Source organism: Magnolia sinica, chromosome 18 (assembly GCF_029962835.1).
Source record: "Magnolia sinica isolate HGM2019 chromosome 18, MsV1, whole genome shotgun sequence".
Lineage (NCBI taxonomy): Eukaryota > Viridiplantae > Streptophyta > Magnoliopsida > Magnoliales > Magnoliaceae > Magnolia > Magnolia sinica.
In genome coordinates, this window is record NC_080590.1 from 369,979 (window position 1) to 389,059 (window position 19,081).

A 19,081-nucleotide genomic window follows, 5' to 3' on the forward strand; every position below is an offset into this window, starting at 1 on the left:
CATCCAAATGACCCCTTAAGAAATGATGGTACCAATTTCGGAGCCTTCATTTAGAACAATGTGATCGTTCACTTAGCTTTAGCAGTTGACATTAACGGTAAAAATATCCTCCATATGTCAAGCAAATCCCATTGCTTGGCCATAGACATGAAAACACCAAAGAAAAGGAGATCTAAACATATGGTTGCTTGGTTGATACAGTACGCATTAACATGCAAAAGTCCTCCTGTTCATTGGCATAATCATCCAATCAGAACCATTCTTACTCTGCATCCAATCCATACTCGGGCTTCTGGATTGATGGCCCAAATCACAGACATCAACTTGGGGCGTATGTCATGTGGGTGAGCCCAATCATGGAGTGCTAACTTAAGCATCCCAATATTTTGGAAATGATCAAGGTGAACTACATATGGCAAAATTCCACTACAATTGATGGGAGAAGATGGGAAGTGGGGCATCTTTTACCTTTTTGAAGGCAGCCTTCTTGAAAGAGTCCACTCCCTATCACCAGCTGTTCTTTTGATCAGACAACAAAAGGATTCAACCATAGCTAGTGGCATTTAAAAGTATCCACAAGTCTAATTGGATTCACTACTGGCTAAGGTAGCATATGAAAGTACCTAAAGCTCCAATACAATGGGTTGTAGCTAAGGTAGCATTTACAACTAGCCACAGACCAACATTTAGTTGAATAGTGGAGTGGCTTTGTTTTGAATTTACTGAACATTTCAGACAGAGTGGAAAGCCAAACCTGAAGCTTCCATCTTAAGATCATTGATCAAATGGTCAGGATATCATCCAACCAGTCTGGCTTTTGGATCATAACCATCCATGGTATAAGTGGGCAAATGCACCTTGAGGACCACTCCAGGATCATCCTTAATCTCACACACGTCACATGAGCACATGGTGTGTTTTTTGTTTGGTGTTTGAAGAAAGTGCACCTGTAATTAGCATTCCTCAACCATAAGACATCTGGAAAAATCCATCTTGGGAACCATCACTCTCGAATCGTGTTCCAAGGATCCAAGCGGGGCACCAGTCGACTTACTCTATTTAACGTTGAAGCCAATTGTCTCAAGAAGCCATAAAGGAATGGGCCATTAGCCTTTTCTCAAAAAAATCTTGATGACCATAGGACACATATCCATCCACTAATTTCATTATCTGTCACAAAGCAAACCTAACCAAAGTCTAGACTCAGAGATGTTAGGCTGAATGGATACACACCAACTTACAATTGAGAGAATTTGAACAGAACATTCTAGGAAATCTTCAACCATTACTGATGAATTGCCAAAACTGCAAAATGAAATGATAAAGAGTGTTGCAGAAATTGCATATATCATGCATCAAATTAGATTGACTGCCTGCCCATCCCATTTGAATTGATGAATTAGCAAGATTTGCAACCTATATATGACTGCGAAAATATAAAACATAGTCTGAAAAACTGACCCAATCACTAGAAAGAAAAAGCTACAGAGAAGAAATTACGTCATGTGCAAATTCCTGTCTTCTACAAGGACATGGAAGCAGCAAAGGCTTGAAAGAAGCTGAACTGAATTCAGAAAGAAAATTGTGTAGCATGACTGAGGATACACATTTCTCAGGATCTCCCATGCCAGACTTCGATTCCATGAGAAAATTGTCCATTAATTCTGCATATGTTTCCGAATAGATAAATGCCAAATCATAATGGAGGAGGGAGGATTGACGGATCAAGCATCTGCTCTAGCATGGAAACTCTAATTAATTTCAAAAACGTTAACAAGCATCTAAATAAAAGTGTAGCTTCATAGATTCTCTTTTTCATTTTTTTGCCCACTCTCAAATATTTTTGTTTCTTGACAAATTTATTCATGAGGAGGATGTCTTCTTATAAGGAGAATCGATGATGCATGGTTATGGATATTGATATGGACATGGACATGAGGAATGGGGTTACAATTCCCCAGATAATGCAAAATACTTGTTAAGGTTCAACTTTAATATCATCTTCATTACCTTTTCTTTATACTTTTAAAAGAAAAAAAGAAAAAAGAAAAAAGACCAACTCCTAGTGGTTTTCACATCCATATCCATGTCCTGGATATCCCAAAAGCTAGAAGCATATATATTCCCGCTTCCCATACCTGTGTCCATCTCTCTACTATTAGATCTTTTTAAAAATAATACTATGAAGAAAAATAACAGTAAATTCCTTGATAAAAAGTCAAAAGGATGGTAAATTAGTCTGAAACTTTTGTTCAAATACCAATGTAATGGGCTTCATAGTTTTTGCTGAAATGAATTTTAAGTACCAGAGGGTTTGTTGTTTAAACATCTGAGACACGACTGGATACTTAGCTTGGAAGTGATGTGCCACACAGTTTCAAACCTGAATGAAGCATGAGTGGTGATATTGGTGGGCTGCCGGTCCTAAAACCTTTGCCATCAATCATGAAAATTCCAATTTTTGATATAGCTCACAAAATATTTTAGAGCAATCCCAAATAGCTGGGGTAAGGCATTGATGACAATGATGGTTTCTAGTCTTACTAGCATGCTAAATTCAGTAAGGGGTCATTTGGCAGCTTAGATTTTGGGCCTTTTGGAATTGGGATCCAAATCCAAGGCGAAAATCTTGTGCTTGGCACCTTGGAATTTGGGACATCCTCAAAAATCCCACTTTTCAATTCCTCTTGCAGAATCTGAGGATTGAAAATCTTCTCTAAAGTTACATTATTCAAACGGCTCTCTTGCTCTCTCCATAAGGGGAGTAGCACATGCCTTCTCCAGGTTGAAAATACAGTTTGCCAAACATAATTTCTGGATTCCACATGATAGAAAATTCAGGTTGCCAAACACAATTGACGGAAGAAAATCTTGTTGATTTCAAATCCTGGATTTACATTCTCAAGTAAATATCCAAATCCAAACTGTCAAACAGCATCTATACTATTGTTTTTTTGAGAGGTATAAATTCCATAATACTAATGCAATTTACAAGAACCTTTTTACAGGACTTTTCACAACATTTCATTTTTTTATCCTTTCTATAACAAAAAAGAAGAGAAAATACTAGGAACTCTATAAGCTGCACAGCCCTCACCAAATGACTTGAGTCAGATCAGTTGCAATGGACCAAGTCTTAGAGTGGCCCAACATGGCTGAAATTTTCATGAAGTCACCACAAACTTTTAAGGTTTTTCGAAACCTACTTTTCAATCTTTCTTTCTTCTTTACTCTTTAGAAGAAAGAGTGGGGAAAAAGACCCCAGCATGGAATTACAACAAGCGAAACTGGCCAAGGGCCTGCTTCAGTCCTTGCAAAAAGGGGAAGGCATGAGGCACCGACTTGCTTCTGAAGTTGTGCAATCTCTGCTTGTTGACAAGGATAACTAGAACTACAAGCCAAGTTCTACAGAATTCCACTATTAAAAGTGGGAAATCAATTAAAAAAAAAAAAAAACTCTCTGAATTCCAAATTACAACTTCATCAAAGTTTCAACTGTCAATAAGTTCTAAGGATTGCTGATAGATACAGGGTCTCATGTTTGCAATGGTGCGCTCATCATGTGTTGATGATACAAAAAATGCCAAGGTACTGATAAAAAGAAACATGTGTTTTGTATTAAGGTCTTCGATATGAAGTTCCAGATGAGAATGTCCAAATTTCATAAGATGAAGGATGTTGAGAATGATCATGTTAGCCTTAATTGATTTGTAATTCAGAAATCTTAGTCTATGTTTTTGTAACACCCGGGCCAAATGTTGCGATGTCCTAGGGTGTCCACTAGCGGATTTGCTACAGGACTGCACTAGGGGACCGCATGACGCACATGTGCGAGGCCCTAAAAAGGTAGGGATGAATGATGCAAGAGTTACTATCACCAAATTATGATAGAACGAGGTCACGGACATGGTCAGACCTGAGCATGACCTGCATTGGAAATGGGCCGCAAGGCCGGCTCTTCTAACAATCTATTGCGATAGACTAAAATGACCATGCATCGCCCGTAGAAAATCCGCCAAGTCCAAAATTATAGGGAATCATAGGCCTCACTGGGCTTGAAGTCCATCGCGGACGGTGGATCCAAATGGTGCCCCGAATCGCACAACTTAGACCGTGAAGGTAGAACTTGAAAGGCGCGTCTCTTCGGGACTTGAAACCTGAAAACTTAAGTAAGTTGGCCCCGCCACTAAAACGGAGAAGTTGCGACTTTCCAACCGTTGAATTACAATCAAACTCGGGCCATGAGCCAGGGATATTTCACTGCTTATATCTATATAACTGGGGCCCTGATTGAACATCAATGACTGTTGATCGCAAATTAGGCTCCTGTGGCCAATCGGGTCATTCGATTGCCGCCGAATTCGGACCAACTACTCATCCGACAATGGAGCACTCGCCCCATGACACATATGGATTAGGGGGCCACTAGAATGGTCCCAGGGACCAGAAATCAACCCACTAACGGCATGCATGTTAGAATAGGAGCTCCTAGGGCTATTTAGATAATAATTCCAGACTATATAAGTCCAAAATCCCACTCCCTCACTCCCATACGAATTTTTGTTACAAGGGAGAGAGAGTGGAGAGAATAGAGAGAGAGAGAGCTCTAAAGGAGCTAGGTTTTGAGAAATTCTCCCTCTTACCACAACTCACATCGGAGCCCACGACTCCGCCACCGTAGAAGCGGCCCACCAGCCATAAAAGGTAATCAGTCCAGCCCCCTTTTTCAAATTTTATGTGCCATAATCCACTTGCATGCACTCTAACATGCAGATTTTATCGGCGCAGGGCTCCGATACGCCAACCTGTGGGACTGAAACTGTAGGAGCAGCATTTCGAACCCTCAGACCATTCATAGGTGCGGGCCATTAGTCTTAGGTGACCAATTATCGAACCTAGGCCGAAATTAATGATTATGTGTGTGAATTTGTTGTACATGCTGATTTGTAAGAAGTTCATTGGTGGTTACTTCACTATAGATCTGCCTAAGCATGTTTAGAATAGCGAATGTTTGGCTTCCATCTAGATTAGGCCAAGTTATTAAATTGCTGCCCTTTTCTTTATTTCCCTTCCTGTTATGCGAATTTGAATTTGATTTATCCCCAAACTCATGACAATTCAGGGGTAATGTGCCGCATGTCATCAATATGCTTAGATTGGGTCAAATGTTTATGGTTATTGACATGCATGCCTGAATTTTCTACAATTAGGAGTAGTTCATGATCTTCTATATGATGTAAAGTATTTTAAATCCTTTTTCTGGGTTGGCCAGCAAAATTTCAAGGCCTGCACGGGCAGCCCCACCGGTTGGGCCGCCCAATGACCAATCTGACCAATTTAGGTCAAACACAGATAGCTGGCAGTAGTTAGACAACGTGGGATGCTCGCACCCAATGTCGGGTGTTCCGTAGTTTGCCTGAATCTAACGAATTGGCCCACTAACTGACTAACCATATTTGTTAACCATGTATGATCACGCCTGTTTAAACCTGAGGCACCTTACACCTATGTAGCGCCCACTGGTAACAATTATGATGCGATCCACAAGTCTTGGGAGCTAGGCATAGTGGAATGAGACACTATGCTCGAGATGTCGACCTACGCTGGAGTGACGAGCCTCCCCGTAGTGACCGCGAGCAACCCTATTTTACAATGCCGCCTTCGTATGTGTTCTTTGGGAGTGATGAACCCAAACGGTTCGAGGATCGTGAGCGCAAGGCTGCCGCAGCCGCCTGCGCTTCGCAATCGGGATAAGGCAATGACTTCTTTAGGGTGCCCCGGTTTTTCCAAACTGCTGAATGAATGAACTTAACTAAATACTTGGCTAACATATTCATGATCGCATCGCATTAATTAGGTTAGCGACTCGCCAGTCGAGGTCGCATTGAGGGAGTGTTGGACATATGCGAACGTTAGATGGTGTTGCTTGAGGGAGTGTTGGACAGCGATGGCATGTATCATATCACAATAACATGCATACACATTAATAAGAGTAGTTAGGAACTTTGTGTTAGATGGTTTTCATTAATTGTACTTATGAAATTGATAGCTCGTGTAACTTATTGCTAATGGAACCCATTGAGTTGATCACTCACTCCCACTCTAGGACGATGTTTTAAAACACCAATTAGACTCTATCTTAGATGTAGGTGTCACGGAGCTCAATGCGCTGGATTGGGCGAGTGTAGACAAGGAAGAGGAGCTCTCCTATTTTCAGCTTTTGAGCGGATCTCCATAGGCCACCTTAGGACTATTGATGGGGCCTTAGGGCAAGGGGATTTTTGTACACCTTTTGGACCATATATTTGCTGGGACACGGTCCCGTACATTTATGCATATTATCTCATTTTGCTAGACATACATTATATTAGTTACGGTTTTCCCCTTCAAGTATCATCTAGTGACATGATGTTGACTAAAAGAAAGTGATTGATCAATGGGACTTTAACACTAAGCAATATATATATATATATATATATATATATTAGAATAAAAAAATCAACCCCACAAAATTAGCCCAAGGAAAGTGCATTCCTTATCACCTAAGAGATGAGAATACCGACCATCTCCTTCTTCTCATTCCACATCCCATCCATTTAACTCAATAGAGATCGCAGATTCACCATTTTCGCTTCATCCATCTGATAATCTCAGTCCATCAAGGATTGCCTATGTACTTAGAGGTGTACACGAGTCGAGTTAGCTCGTTAGCTCGCTCGGATTGACTCGGAAAAGCTCGACCCGAATTGGATCAAAATTGTGTTCGAGCCGAGTTGAGGCAGTTTTAATGAGCTCGAAACTTTTTGAGTTGAGTCCGAGCTGGACCTAGCTCGACTCGACTCAGTATTGAGCTTGAACTCAACTCAGTTCGGCTCGGATCGACTAGGATTGATTTTTGAGTGTGTATATATATAAAATCGGATGCCCAAATATAGGTTTTTTTTTTTTTTTAAAACCCCAACCCCCCAGTGCTCAAATCGTCTCGGCCGTTCGCCCAACCCTAACCCCGGCGCCTAAATCGTCTATTTCTTATCGTTCTCCAGCACCCGATCGGCGATTAATCTCCTTCTTCTCCTCTCTCCCCATTTTCCAACGTCTGTCCAAACGATCGACAACTAAAAAGCTGGCTAAGTGACTCTGGTACATTCAGATGGTAGCTATGGCCCAATTGGATGGTCAGACGTCTCAGACCCCAACCACCGGTGGTTCTGGTACAGTCAACTCGAACTCGGCTTGAACTAGACCAAGCTGTTGACTAAGCCGAGCTGAGCTGCCAATCCAAGCTCGATGGTCGAGCCGAGCCCGAGCTAAGGACTCTAGTTTTGCTCGACTCGGATCGACTGGTGTACACCTCTATGCATGCCCAACTCTGTGGGCCCCATCATAATGTATGTCTTATCCATGCAGTCCATCCGTTTTACCAGATCATTTTGGAGTATGAGTCCAAAAATGAAGCACATATAGAGCTCAAGTGGACCACACTATAGGAAAAAGTGTGAATTGAACGCTTACCCTTGAAAGCTTCCTGGGGGCCACAGAAGTTTTGGATGAATATGATATTTGTATTTTTCCTTCATCCATGTTGTGTGATCTTATAAACAAGTTGGATGACAAATAAAAATCACTGTGGCTGTCGAGAAGGTTTCAACAATAGACATCATTATCCCCACTTTTGTTGATAAGACACATACATCCATGGTGGCCCCACAGAGTTTTCCTACTGTACCACATAAACAGTGGAATAATGACTTCCGGTTGAAACATTCCTAGGACCCACCATGATGTTTTACCATCCAACTTATTGATAAGGCTTACACAGACATGAATGAAGAAGAAAAAAAATAAATAATCAGCCCGATCCAAAGACTTCTATGGCTGCAATAAGTTTTCAATCAGCCCGATCCAAAGACTTCTATGGCTGCAATAAGTTTTCAACCGTAGGTGTTCAAATCCCCACCATTTCCTTGTGGCATGGTTCACATAGGGTTTGAATCTGCGTCATTGTTGGCTTCATCCCTTAAAATGAGCTAGAAAAACAGATAAAAAGCATGGATCTCATGTGTTATGCTCCACATGAGGAACAATTTGCATGTGATCCATCCCATCCATGGGTACATTGCCTCGTTTTTCCAGTTTGGTTAGCTGTAAATGCACGTAAGTGGTGATAAATAATGATGGATTCCTTTAATATTTTTATACAATAAAGATGTTGACAGCTACAAATTTTGAAAGAAACACTGATTGCGGCTCGTGGACTATGTGGGCCCCACCATGATGTTTGTATTTTATCAACGCTGTCCATTAGTTTTGTCATATTATTAAATGAGGCAAATAAAAAACTTCCGTAATCCCCAAGAAGTTTTCAATGGCAGGCATTCAATCCCTACTGTTTTCTGTAGAGCAGTTCACTTGAGCTTTGGATTTACCTCATCTTTAGACGCATGCCCTAGAATGAATTGAGAAAATGAATGAATGACATGGATATAATATATACATCATGGTAGGGCCCAACTATTATAAGATTTGAGTTTTGCCTAATTTTCAAAGTGAAATTAGGCTCTCTTGCATACATGGAGTAGTTGTCATAATTATAAATTTACCACCATTTACATATATTTACATCAAATCAAACTGACTTAAAATTTGTCTTTACCAAAACTCAAAGAAGGTAAACCATATAGAAATGCTGGGATGGGATGCACTCTAGTGTTTGAATTCAATCCGTTAATCAGACAAAAATCGAGGGTACGAAGGGCCTTTCTACTTTCCAGATACCATGCTATTCTGCAACTCTAGTGAGTCACACTAGGTTTTAGGCATGATTTGAAAATGTTTGAGCAGCCAAGGCCAACCTGAGTTTTGATTAGTGTGAATCTCATGCATATGAAGTTGTTCACCTCCACAGAAATGGTGGGTGCACCCTTTATGCCTACTCATGTCACCACATCCCTACAATGCAAACGGTGGGCCCCATTTAGAAGATCACTTCTAAAAAAAAAATAAAAAATCAATTAGCTCAACTCATCATATGGGGCATGACTTAATATTGAGCCACAACATCGTTTGTCTGTATAGATTCCAAGGTGTGGCCCACTCTTGACTTTTGTTACGTGTGATCATCATGGCGGGCCTACTGTATTCATGGCGAAGATGTCCTACACAAGTACCATGAGAAAATGTACCTAGATGAGGTGTGCTCCCAGCTGTATGTTATCAGGGCCTGAAAAAGGAATTATTACGGAGAATTGATCACATGCAGCAAGGTACTCAACGCATGGTACAATGCCATCTTCCCTACCAACATGTCACTTATGTAGGACATCAGTACCATGAAAACGTTAGGCCCCACTATAAAGATCATGGGACAAATCAAGCTGTTGACCATCTTTTCCATTACCATGCTTCTTGTGTAGGAATTCAAAACCATGAAAAACTTTTACTTCTGTCACTCAGGCCCCTGATTTAGGAAGACTCTCCCAGTGGACTCAATAACTCGGTTGACTCGGTCTGAGTCACTCGCCCATCAGCCAAATATCACACATCTGCATTTCCTTAAACTGATTCCTTGTTTTGGAAAAAAAAAAAACGAATGATCATTAGTTGCGCCACATGTGTAAGTTAGAAATGGATGGTTAATGGAAATCGATCAATGGTCAACATTCAACTTAGCCTAAAGGGCACATGCATGCACATGAGTAGAAAGTTTATATGGTCAAAAAAATAAAATAAAATGTGAAATGACCTTCAATTAAGATGAAAGGAGGTAGGCAACCTTCCCTTTTTCCGGTCCATCCTATCAAGATCAGAAGGGATTAAGGGTTTCGCTGATAGCAATGGAGTTGGTCCAGAAACTGATTGTTAGCTGAATCATTACAAGTAAAACAGAGAGATTAATAGGAACTGATTATATCTCATCAGGTTAGGTAAAACTTGTGGTTTGGTAATAATCCTACTTGTTATGTTGAGAATTGTTCATAATCTTTAATTTGGACAGTTAAAAGATGAAATATACATTCCATGGACTCTATTGACAAAGTAACATCAGGAGATGGCATGTATGTTGTTAGCCGGCTGGGTTTGTGATGCAGGACATGAAATTTAAAGATGATATGCAAGATTTTAGGCTTAGATAATACTAATTCAGAAATAATAACATAACAATTCCACATCCCACACAAAAGTCCAAACATTCACTTAAGGGGAATCTATGCGGGTCCAGGCCTATACATGATAGGACTGGATCAATAAAATTTATGAACCAAACGATGCTCAAAGATAAGAAATAATCATCCACACATGCATAGTAATCAGCCCATAATCCAAGGGATTTACCAATTTCAATTTAGGGAATCCTAGGGTGAGAATAAGGATAAAATTTGGAGATTTAGGACCATCTAGGGTTAGGGTTTATGAAAAAAAATATGAGAGAGTAAATAAGAGGAAACCCTGAACCAGAAGACAAATGTTACGTGCGGACCACGAGTGGGACTTGACGCACGTGCGTTGGTGATCGGCCGCACGTGTGTAGGGCCTATATACCCAAAAATCGTCTCCTTGGGGTTGGTCGGCTAGGCTTGGGCTTCAAAACTTTCAAATTTCACGTCGATTTGAGCTATGGCCTAGGCGTGGTGCTCCGTCGAAGTTTCCGCCCTCCTGCAGGGCCAGATTCTACAAATCCGTTAAAGAGAGGGAATTTGATGCAATAAGGGACAGATTTGTAGCGCAGATGATTATGGGAGATGAGAATGGTGGATGGTATAAGACGGATAATAGAGATGACGATAGATGGAGGTGAATTGAGATAGATATGGCTTCGCACCACGGTAGTTAACCCTTCGAAGAAGGGAGGGCTTCGCACCCAATTAGGCTTCACAACTCAGAGAGCAGGAAAACGTAAAATTTTTATTAATCTTCAATGAATCAAAAGAAGTATAAGGGGTGCCTATTTATAAGAAAACCCTACCCCAAAACTCGTGCTATGTGCACAAATTATTACTTATCGATGAAGTAAACTAAAATAAAAACAAAACAAAGAAATCTAAAGCATTACGATGTTTTAAATAATAAAAATAAGTAAAACCTAAAATATGAAATCAATCCGACTAGTGGGCTATGATCATGAGATCCCATTGTAAGCTTTTCTTGATTGTCGGACGCACTCTTTTGAATCAAAACTTCGTTTCCTAACTATGAGGCCCTCCCTGAACGTCGTCATTGATCCAGATCGATGGTGGGGTCCTCCTACTTCTAGCATACGTGCGTAGGGAGTAGCGTGCGTGCGCGTGTGCGTGTGATGTCCCCATCAATTCTCCCCGGCTGCGAAGATTTCACCACTGGTGAAATAAAACTCCTGAACTACTCCAAGATGTCAGGATTAAGTCTTTGAAGCTCCTCCTCAGTAAGCCACATGCTATCTGAAGCTAGGCGTAACTTCCATTTAACCTGGTACTTATGAAACCCGCTGTCTGACGTTGAAACTATCTAATGGTCCAGGATATCCTCTATTTCCTCTTTAGGTGTGTGAATGTTAGTTATGGGAGGTAGAGGCTAGGAAGAAAGGTCAGGAAGAGTAGGTATGAGAGGTAGATGCTGAGAAAATGGGTCGGGACGGGTAAGTATGAGAGGTAGAGGCTAGGAAAATGGGTTGGGACGGGTAGGTATGAGATGTAGAGGCTGAAAAAATAGGTCGGGAAGGGTAGGTATGGTTCAAGGGATAAATATGGGAAATCAGAATGGGTGGACGAAGGGCCGAACAAAGTATCAGTGGTCCCCTGAAAAGTAATTAGATCATCCACATCGAATGTGAAACTAATTCCCATGGAAGGTGGAAGATCTTCTTCATACACATTGAGACCATTTCGTTTTATAATTTTGAAGGGTCCAGCGTTACGCGTGTGTAACTTACGAATGACCCCCGGAGGGTATCGCTCGGGCCTAATGCGGACCATCACAAAGTCCCTAATATTGAATTTTTTGAAACGTTTATGCTGGTTTGAAGAAAATTTGTAATGTTCATTACTAGTAGTGATCTTCTGCCTGATTTCTTGATGCCATGAATGAATGTGATACGCAAAAGACTTTGCAGGTTTTGACGCCTTATGAGACAGTGACATAGAGACAAGATCAATAGGTTTCCCATGTTTATAAACAGTAACGACTTCATAAAGACTGAAACTTGTGGACCTATCGGCAGAACTATTAAACGCAAACTCGGCTGTAGGTATTATGATGTCTCATGTTCTGGTGTGCTCTATATCCCTCATAGGGGAGACTCATCCGGTGGATCATCAGGAAAGACATCATGTAACTCATCTATTACCGAAATGGCTTCAGTGGGTAACTCTACACTAGCCTCTGGTGCACTCTCTTCAGGCACAAGGCCGCACATGTTGTACCCCTCAAAATAGTGGTCTTGACGTCCCTCATGGGGTGGGTGCACGCCCATAATTGATTCCTTGACCAACTCCATTCATTGGTCTATCCTCCAGGCCACCTATCTGATATTGGACATTTACCCCAATGGTGAGGTTTGTCTTAGCGATGGTCTTTGGTCAGGTAATGCACACATCAAGTTGTTCAAAGTATTGATCTATTTCCAAGCGCTTATCTAAAGACTCAATTTGCTGGGACAACTTGTTTAGTGTCTCTAGCAGTCGTTCCATTTTAGTGTAGGGTGCAAACCAAAATTCAGCAATATAAGTCAAAATATAAGATTCAATTTTTTTTTTTTAAATTTTTTAAGAAACAACCTAGTTTCTAAAAACGGAAAAGTAAAGTTTCTGAAAACAAATTAGGAAAGTTTCTAAAAATGCAACCTAGTTTCTAAAAACGAAAAAAAGAAAAGTTTCTAAAAAAAACAAATTAGGAAAGTTTTTAAAAAAACAACTTAGTTTCTAAAAACGAAAAAAAGAATTTTTCTAAAAACAAAATAGGAAAGTTTCTAAAAAAAAATATTAGGAAAGTTTCTATATAAAAAAAAAACCTAGTTTCTAAAAAAAGAAAAAGGAAAGTTTCGAAAAATAGAAAGTAAGTTAGTTTCTAAAAAAGAAAAAGGAAAGCGAACTAGTTTTTAAAAAGAAAAAAGGAAAGGAAAATAATTTCTAAAAATAGTTAAAAAAAGTTTCTAAAAATTTAATTTATAAAAACAGAAAAGGAAAGTTTCTAAACTTATAAATAGAAAACTAAGTTAATTTTTAAAATAATTCAAATAAGGGGATAATAGAAAATTTCAGCAGCTTATGTCAAGGTTTATGAACCTCTAAACAGTCATATATGATGAGAATTGATGCGTAATGGACATAAACAACTAAACCCTAAACATATAATGCATTCTCCTATAAGAACCCTAAGCTCTGATACCAAATTTGATGCAGGACATGAAATTTAAAGATGATATGCAAGATTTTAGGCTTAGATCATACTAATTCAGAAACAATAACATAAAAATTCCACATCCCACACAAAAGTCTAAACATTCAATTAAGGGGAATCTATGCGGGTCTAGGCCTACACATGATAAGGTTGGATCAATAAAATTTATGAACCAAACGATGCTCAAAGATAAGAAATAATCATCCACACATGCATAGTAATCAACTCATAATTCAAGAGATTTACCAATTTCAATTCAAGGAATCCTATAGTGAGAATAGGGATAGAATTTGGGGATTTAGGACCATCTAGGGTTAGGGTTTATGAAAAATAAATATGAGAGAGTAAAGGAGAGGGAACCCTCAACCAGAAGACAAATGTCACGTGCGGACCACGAGTGGGACCTGATGCACGTGCGCTGTTGATCGGCCGCACGTGTGTGGAGCCCACGTACCAAAAAATCGTCTCCTTAAGGTTGGTTGGCCAGGCTTAGGCTTCAAAACTCCCAAATTTCACGTCGATCCGAGCTACGGCCTGAGCGTGGTGCTCCGTCGAAGTTTCAGCCCTCCTTCAGGGCCAGATTCTGCAAATCTGTTGAAGAGAGGGAATTTGATGCAATAAGGGACAGATTTATAGCGCAGATGATTATATGAGATGAGAATGGTGGATGGTATAAGACGGGTAATAGAGATAGCGATGGATAGAGATGAATCGGGATAGATGTGGCTTCGCACCATGGTAGTTAACCCTTCAAAGAAGGGAGGGTTTCGTACCCAATTAGCCTTTATAATTCAGAGAGTAGGAAACTGTAGAATTTTTATTAATCTTCAATGAATCAAAAGAACTACAAGGGATGCCTATTTATAGGAAAATCCTATACCCCAAAACTTGTGCTATGCGCGTAACCTATTAGTTAGCGATGAAGTAAACTAAAATAAAAACTGAACAAAGAAATTTAAAACGTTCATGATGTTCTAAATAATAAAAATAAGTAAAACCTAAAATATGAAATCAATCCGACTAGTGGGCTATGATCATGAGATCCCATTGTGGGCTTTTCTTGATTGTCGGGCCCACTCTTTTGAATCAAAACTTCGTCTCCTAAATAGGAGGCCCTCCTTGGACGTCGTCATCGATGTAGATCGACAGTGGGGTCCTCCTTCTTCTGGTGTACGTATGTAGGGGGCGGCGTGCGCGCGTGATGTCCCCCATCAGTTTGTTATGAGTCAGTTTTTGATAATGTAACAAGGCTGCAGTGGTGCGGCATTTTTGTTACATAACATGTCGTTGGCCTACGGTGATGAACAGAAACAATACATAGTTACATACACATCCAAATTACAAGAATGAAACTGAGGGCACCCTTTGAAAACTACCAAGTGATAAGTTGTCTAAGTAGAGGGGCTAAGATGAGTCTGATTGACTTAAATGGGTGGACAAGGGAGCTCCACCAAAGAACCATATCCTTTTTTTTTTTTTTTTTCCCGACCGATTTTCAACTGATCAAATGACATGTGAATCTTAGTCATGGAAACGACATTTCAGCCTTTGGCAGGCACGGATGTATGATGGCGATTGCCTCGTGCTTCCATCTATCTCATTCATGTTTGACATTGTCAAAAGGATGAAATTACACTAGATAATCACTCAACTAATCAATTCAACTAATAGGAGAAAGTCTCAAACTAACTTGTTCGCATGTGGCGGCTCCTTCCCTTTTCCGAGTGGGATGGCCTTATTGAATGAAGGCTCAGTCAAATACAAGCCATGATCCTTCTGAGAAGATTCAAGTCCACCTACAATTCATCTCAATTTTGTGACCTTTACTTACATGACACATGCTTGTGAACCAAGTTTCAGAATAGCAGGTAATGCTGAGATGCTTGCTTCCATAGAGATAATAGGAGTTGGAACATTGAAAACAAATGGAGCATTTTCTCTACAATAGTCATTTGTACCTTACTCATTCCTTGCATTCTAATTTATTAGCATTAAGAATGGGTTAAGGAAGACCCAAACCTGATATGTTATTTTCTTACAGAAACAGCTGAAATTCCTCTCAATCCTAAGCTTTGTTCCCATCTTCGCTTTTCATCTCATTCTTATACTATATATTTTTTTTTTCTTAATTTTAGTTCTTTGAGTGAAGACTATTTCAATAATCATCCCATTTTGGGTTGATGAGTAGTAAATGTCTTCTTGTATCTTTCCTTGAGGTTGTTCCTCTTTGCATTTGTAGGACCTCTTCGCCGAACAATGTGACACGATCCGAAATCCCAACCCTCTCTCGACAAGACCTCAAATTTGCATCATCCTCTCTGGCTGATTTGATGGTCTTTGCTTGGAGGAGGATTTTCCATATGTAGAAACGGATGAATTTGATACCACCCACTATTTGGTCAGTTTTGTGTTCATGTCTTGAGAGAGAATTTTATGGGTAGGCCATTTTGGGGAAGTGCAAATGGGGCATACTGTATTCCACCCTGCGGGCCCAACACAGACCACCTGAAAATAAATCCACATCATGAGAAAAGTCAAGGCAAGAGGGATAGAATAAGTTGCTATAATGGGGAATTGGAGTCGCCCAAAGGCCACAACTGATAGATTTGAGTGTTATTTTTTATGGGTTACCTGTATTTTGTTGTGAGGTGATGGAGGAGGACTAGCATCTCCAGCTTTGCTAATTCGTTTCCAGGACACGAGTGGATTCCATTACCGAATGGCATGAAGGTGTTAGGCTTTGGAGCTACCTGTATTTTACAGATGATTTTTTATTTTATTTTATTTTATTTTAAAGCCAGAAAAATATATAACATATATACATATATACACATCTGAATACAAATAGCACATAAAAATTCCTAATAAAGGTGTGCGAGTATTACCTCAAATCTGGAGGGATCAAATTTCCCAGGATCAGAAAAGTTGTCTGGGCTGTGGTGAATGTTCCTAAACAATGGTAGAACTTTCCATCCTTTTGGTATGAGGTACCCTGAAGAAATAAAAAAGAAAATGGTAAGATTTTTATTTTCTTTATTTATGAAAGAAAGGACTAAAAGACTTCCATAACCATTCAATCAAAATTTCATTTCTTAGGCACCAACCTTCATATTCCACATCCTCCACTGCTTCTCTGAAGGTAAAAGATAGGATTGAAGCAACCCTCATTGTCTCCTGAATCACCCTTGAAGTTATGGGCATCTTCTTGGTATCTGACCAACTCAGAGTTTTTTCTCCATCTTTCTGCTCCATGATTGCCTCTTGTTCTTCCTGTAAGCAAATCAAAACAACCCAAATGAATCATATTTTCGTTTCTAAGAAAGAAAGAGATTGAATTTGTTTGCAGGCTAAGATTATTACCATGACAGCTTGTAGGAAGCTTGGGTTCTCTCCGAGGTACTTGACAATCCATGTGAGTACACTAGCAGTGGTGTCTCTAGCCGCGAAGATGATGCCGATGATGTTGTCAACGATTTGATCGTCAGTGAGAGCTTCTTTCTCCCTCATCAAAGATCCAAGTAAGTCATTGATCTCTTCCTTCTTCTGCCTCCGATCAGATAGTATGTTGGCCACGATCTTGGCCAGCTGTTTCCTTGCCTTCATTGCCTTGTGGAAGAGGGTGCCTGGAAGGTTGATGGGCATGGAATTGTATCCCTTCTCTAGATTGTAGTAGCACTCTTTCAGCTCTTCTCTGTACACAACCTCATCCTTTCCAAATATAGAAAGCAGTGCCACGTTGAATGAATACTGCAACAATACCAGAAACAGATCAATACCCAGTTACCATGATTGTCCAATTCCTTAACCTCAATCAAAACATAAATTCACACAATTCTCAAACTCAATCTTTCATAATTAAAAAAAACCCAGATACTGAGAAATTAGAGAAATTTAGATTGAAAAGAAGAAAACAGAGAGATAAGGGAAAAGAAAACAGAGAACTAAAGAGTGACGTTGCGTTCTACTCTGTTAATAAAAGAAATCAACTTCAAGTTTTAGTAAGTTGAAGCTCACCGTCTTCATCTCCTGGAAAGTGTTGATGGAACGGCCTTCCCATGACCGAAGAGTGTTGACAGCAGTTGCCTCGACGTCGGAAACGATGTTCTTGATTGCCTCAGGCATGACTGCCCTGAGAACTAGTCTCCTCAGTTTGGAGTGGTAGTCTCCTTGCTGAAAGAAGAGAGCTTGACGACCCAAAATCCTCTCTTTACTAGCAGGGAAGGTGGGCTTGAAGAGATTGGCTCGGGTGACCAACACGAATTTGGCTGCCTCAGGGCTCGAGATCATCACGCAAGGACATCCCAGGATATGGGTCTTGAAGATACTCCCATATCTACTCGCAGAAGAAGAAGAATCAATGAAAACATGAAGAATAAGAACCACCACGAGCATATAAGAAATAACTTTTTTTTTTTTCGCTGAAAATTTTAAGTTTGTGTGGTTGCAAAAGAAGAAGGTGGTTAATAAGTAAAAATGGGAATATGAGGAGAGGAAAAAAAAGAAAGAAAGAAAGAGAGGAGACCCACCTCTTTTGTTTGGAAGCAAAGAAAACGTTTGGGTTTTGAGAGTAGAGTTGGAAGGTTTCTCCAATGTAAGGCCAACCCAAAGAACCAGGTGGTAATGGCAGTTTCTTGCCACTTATCTTCCTGGCCACATAGCAGAGCACAAAGAGGAGAAAAGAGAAGAAGAAAAAGAAGATTGAAAAGAAGGAATTCATCTTCAGCTCTCGTTTTTTTTTTTTTTAATTACTTGGAAAAGATTTTGAAGATGAGTGAGTGGGAAGCGTGTTAAGCAGAAGGGGTATATATAGGGGGAAATGAGATTGAAATACAGCTCGGATCCCACAATCGGAATCTCTAGCCAGCTCACGTCTTCAAGAGAGAGAGGTACGTGGCTATAGCACGGCTGGGAGCGCCGTGTCGTTGTTGACTATTGGAAGGCCGGGTGAGGTGAGGTGAGGAGAGGAGAGAGGAAAATGAGATAGGTATTATATATATATATATATATATATATATATATATATAAAAGTGTAGTTTGTCTTCTTCCAACTTTTTCATTGATGGTTGTGGTCACCCGGTATGGCCCTATGAATAGACGACTAGCAACTTTTTATTATATAACCAACTCAATCGTTTTCAACTATGAAGATATGGTATGAAAATCAGAGTCAGTAAAAACTAAAACCCCCCCCTTCTTTGTTTATTCACGTTGAGGAGCTATTTGTTACTTGGGTGGGTCTGTGGGTCTCCCAAGTCATGGGTAGGGCAGGTTCCAGATACGGAGAGCATCCTAACCACTCAGCCATGGGCCAGCAATTATTTATAATATAGAAAAAGGTGATACTCTGAAAAGGAGTAATGAGAAATGAATCCCAAGTAATATCCTGTCAATGGGACGAAAAGAAGAAAGGTCAGAAAAGCGAGAAGGGGTTGTCATCCGTATGAGAAAGGAGGGGCAAAGAAGCTGACATAAATGATACAGAAAGATGTCCACCCCTTATTAGGGATTTTCGTCGACATGAATTCATACATTGCATGAAAGGATGCTCTGTCTATCTATATTAGTATTCCGTGCATCTTTCCATAAAAACTCTCTCTCTCTTTCTCCATGTTTCAAAGAAAAAAATTCAAAGCTTTTCACTCAGCGCCCATGTTTCCTATATTCCCTCTAACCACTGTAGCTTTCTACACACTCCAAAAGTGTAAATTTA

At 40.0% G+C, this 19,081-nt stretch overlaps 1 protein-coding gene across 1 annotated transcript; it reads right to left on the reverse strand.

The window, feature by feature from the left end:
- Window positions 1-15,233: 15,233 nt before the first annotated feature.
- Window positions 15,234-18,150, reverse strand: LOC131233284 (abscisic acid 8'-hydroxylase 1-like). The gene is made up of 7 exons (XM_058229932.1): window positions 17,898-18,150; window positions 17,386-17,704; window positions 16,732-17,118; window positions 16,476-16,641; window positions 16,257-16,363; window positions 16,003-16,121; window positions 15,234-15,876 (listed from the first exon to the last, which is right to left on the reverse strand). The coding sequence occupies exons 1-7, from the start codon at window positions 18,086-18,088 to the stop codon at window positions 15,783-15,785; spliced, it is 1,383 nt and encodes a 460-aa protein (XP_058085915.1). The 5' UTR covers window positions 18,089-18,150; the 3' UTR covers window positions 15,234-15,782.
- Window positions 18,151-19,081: the final 931 nt, after the last annotated feature.

Bases quoted from the DNA above. Each gene is read 5' to 3' on its own strand.
- LOC131233284 (XM_058229932.1), bottom strand. From the start codon at position 18,088: ATGAATTCCTTCTTTTCAATCTTCTTTTTCTTCTTCTCTTTTCTCCTC. The intron at 17,705-17,897 runs GTGGGTCTCCTC...TTCTGCGAGTAG, and splicing joins TTTGCTTCCAAACAAAAGAG to ATATGGGAGTATCTTCAAGA. The intron at 15,877-16,002 runs GTAACCCATAAA...ATTTATTTTCAG, and splicing joins CACCTCACAACAAAATACAG to GTGGTCTGTGTTGGGCCCGC.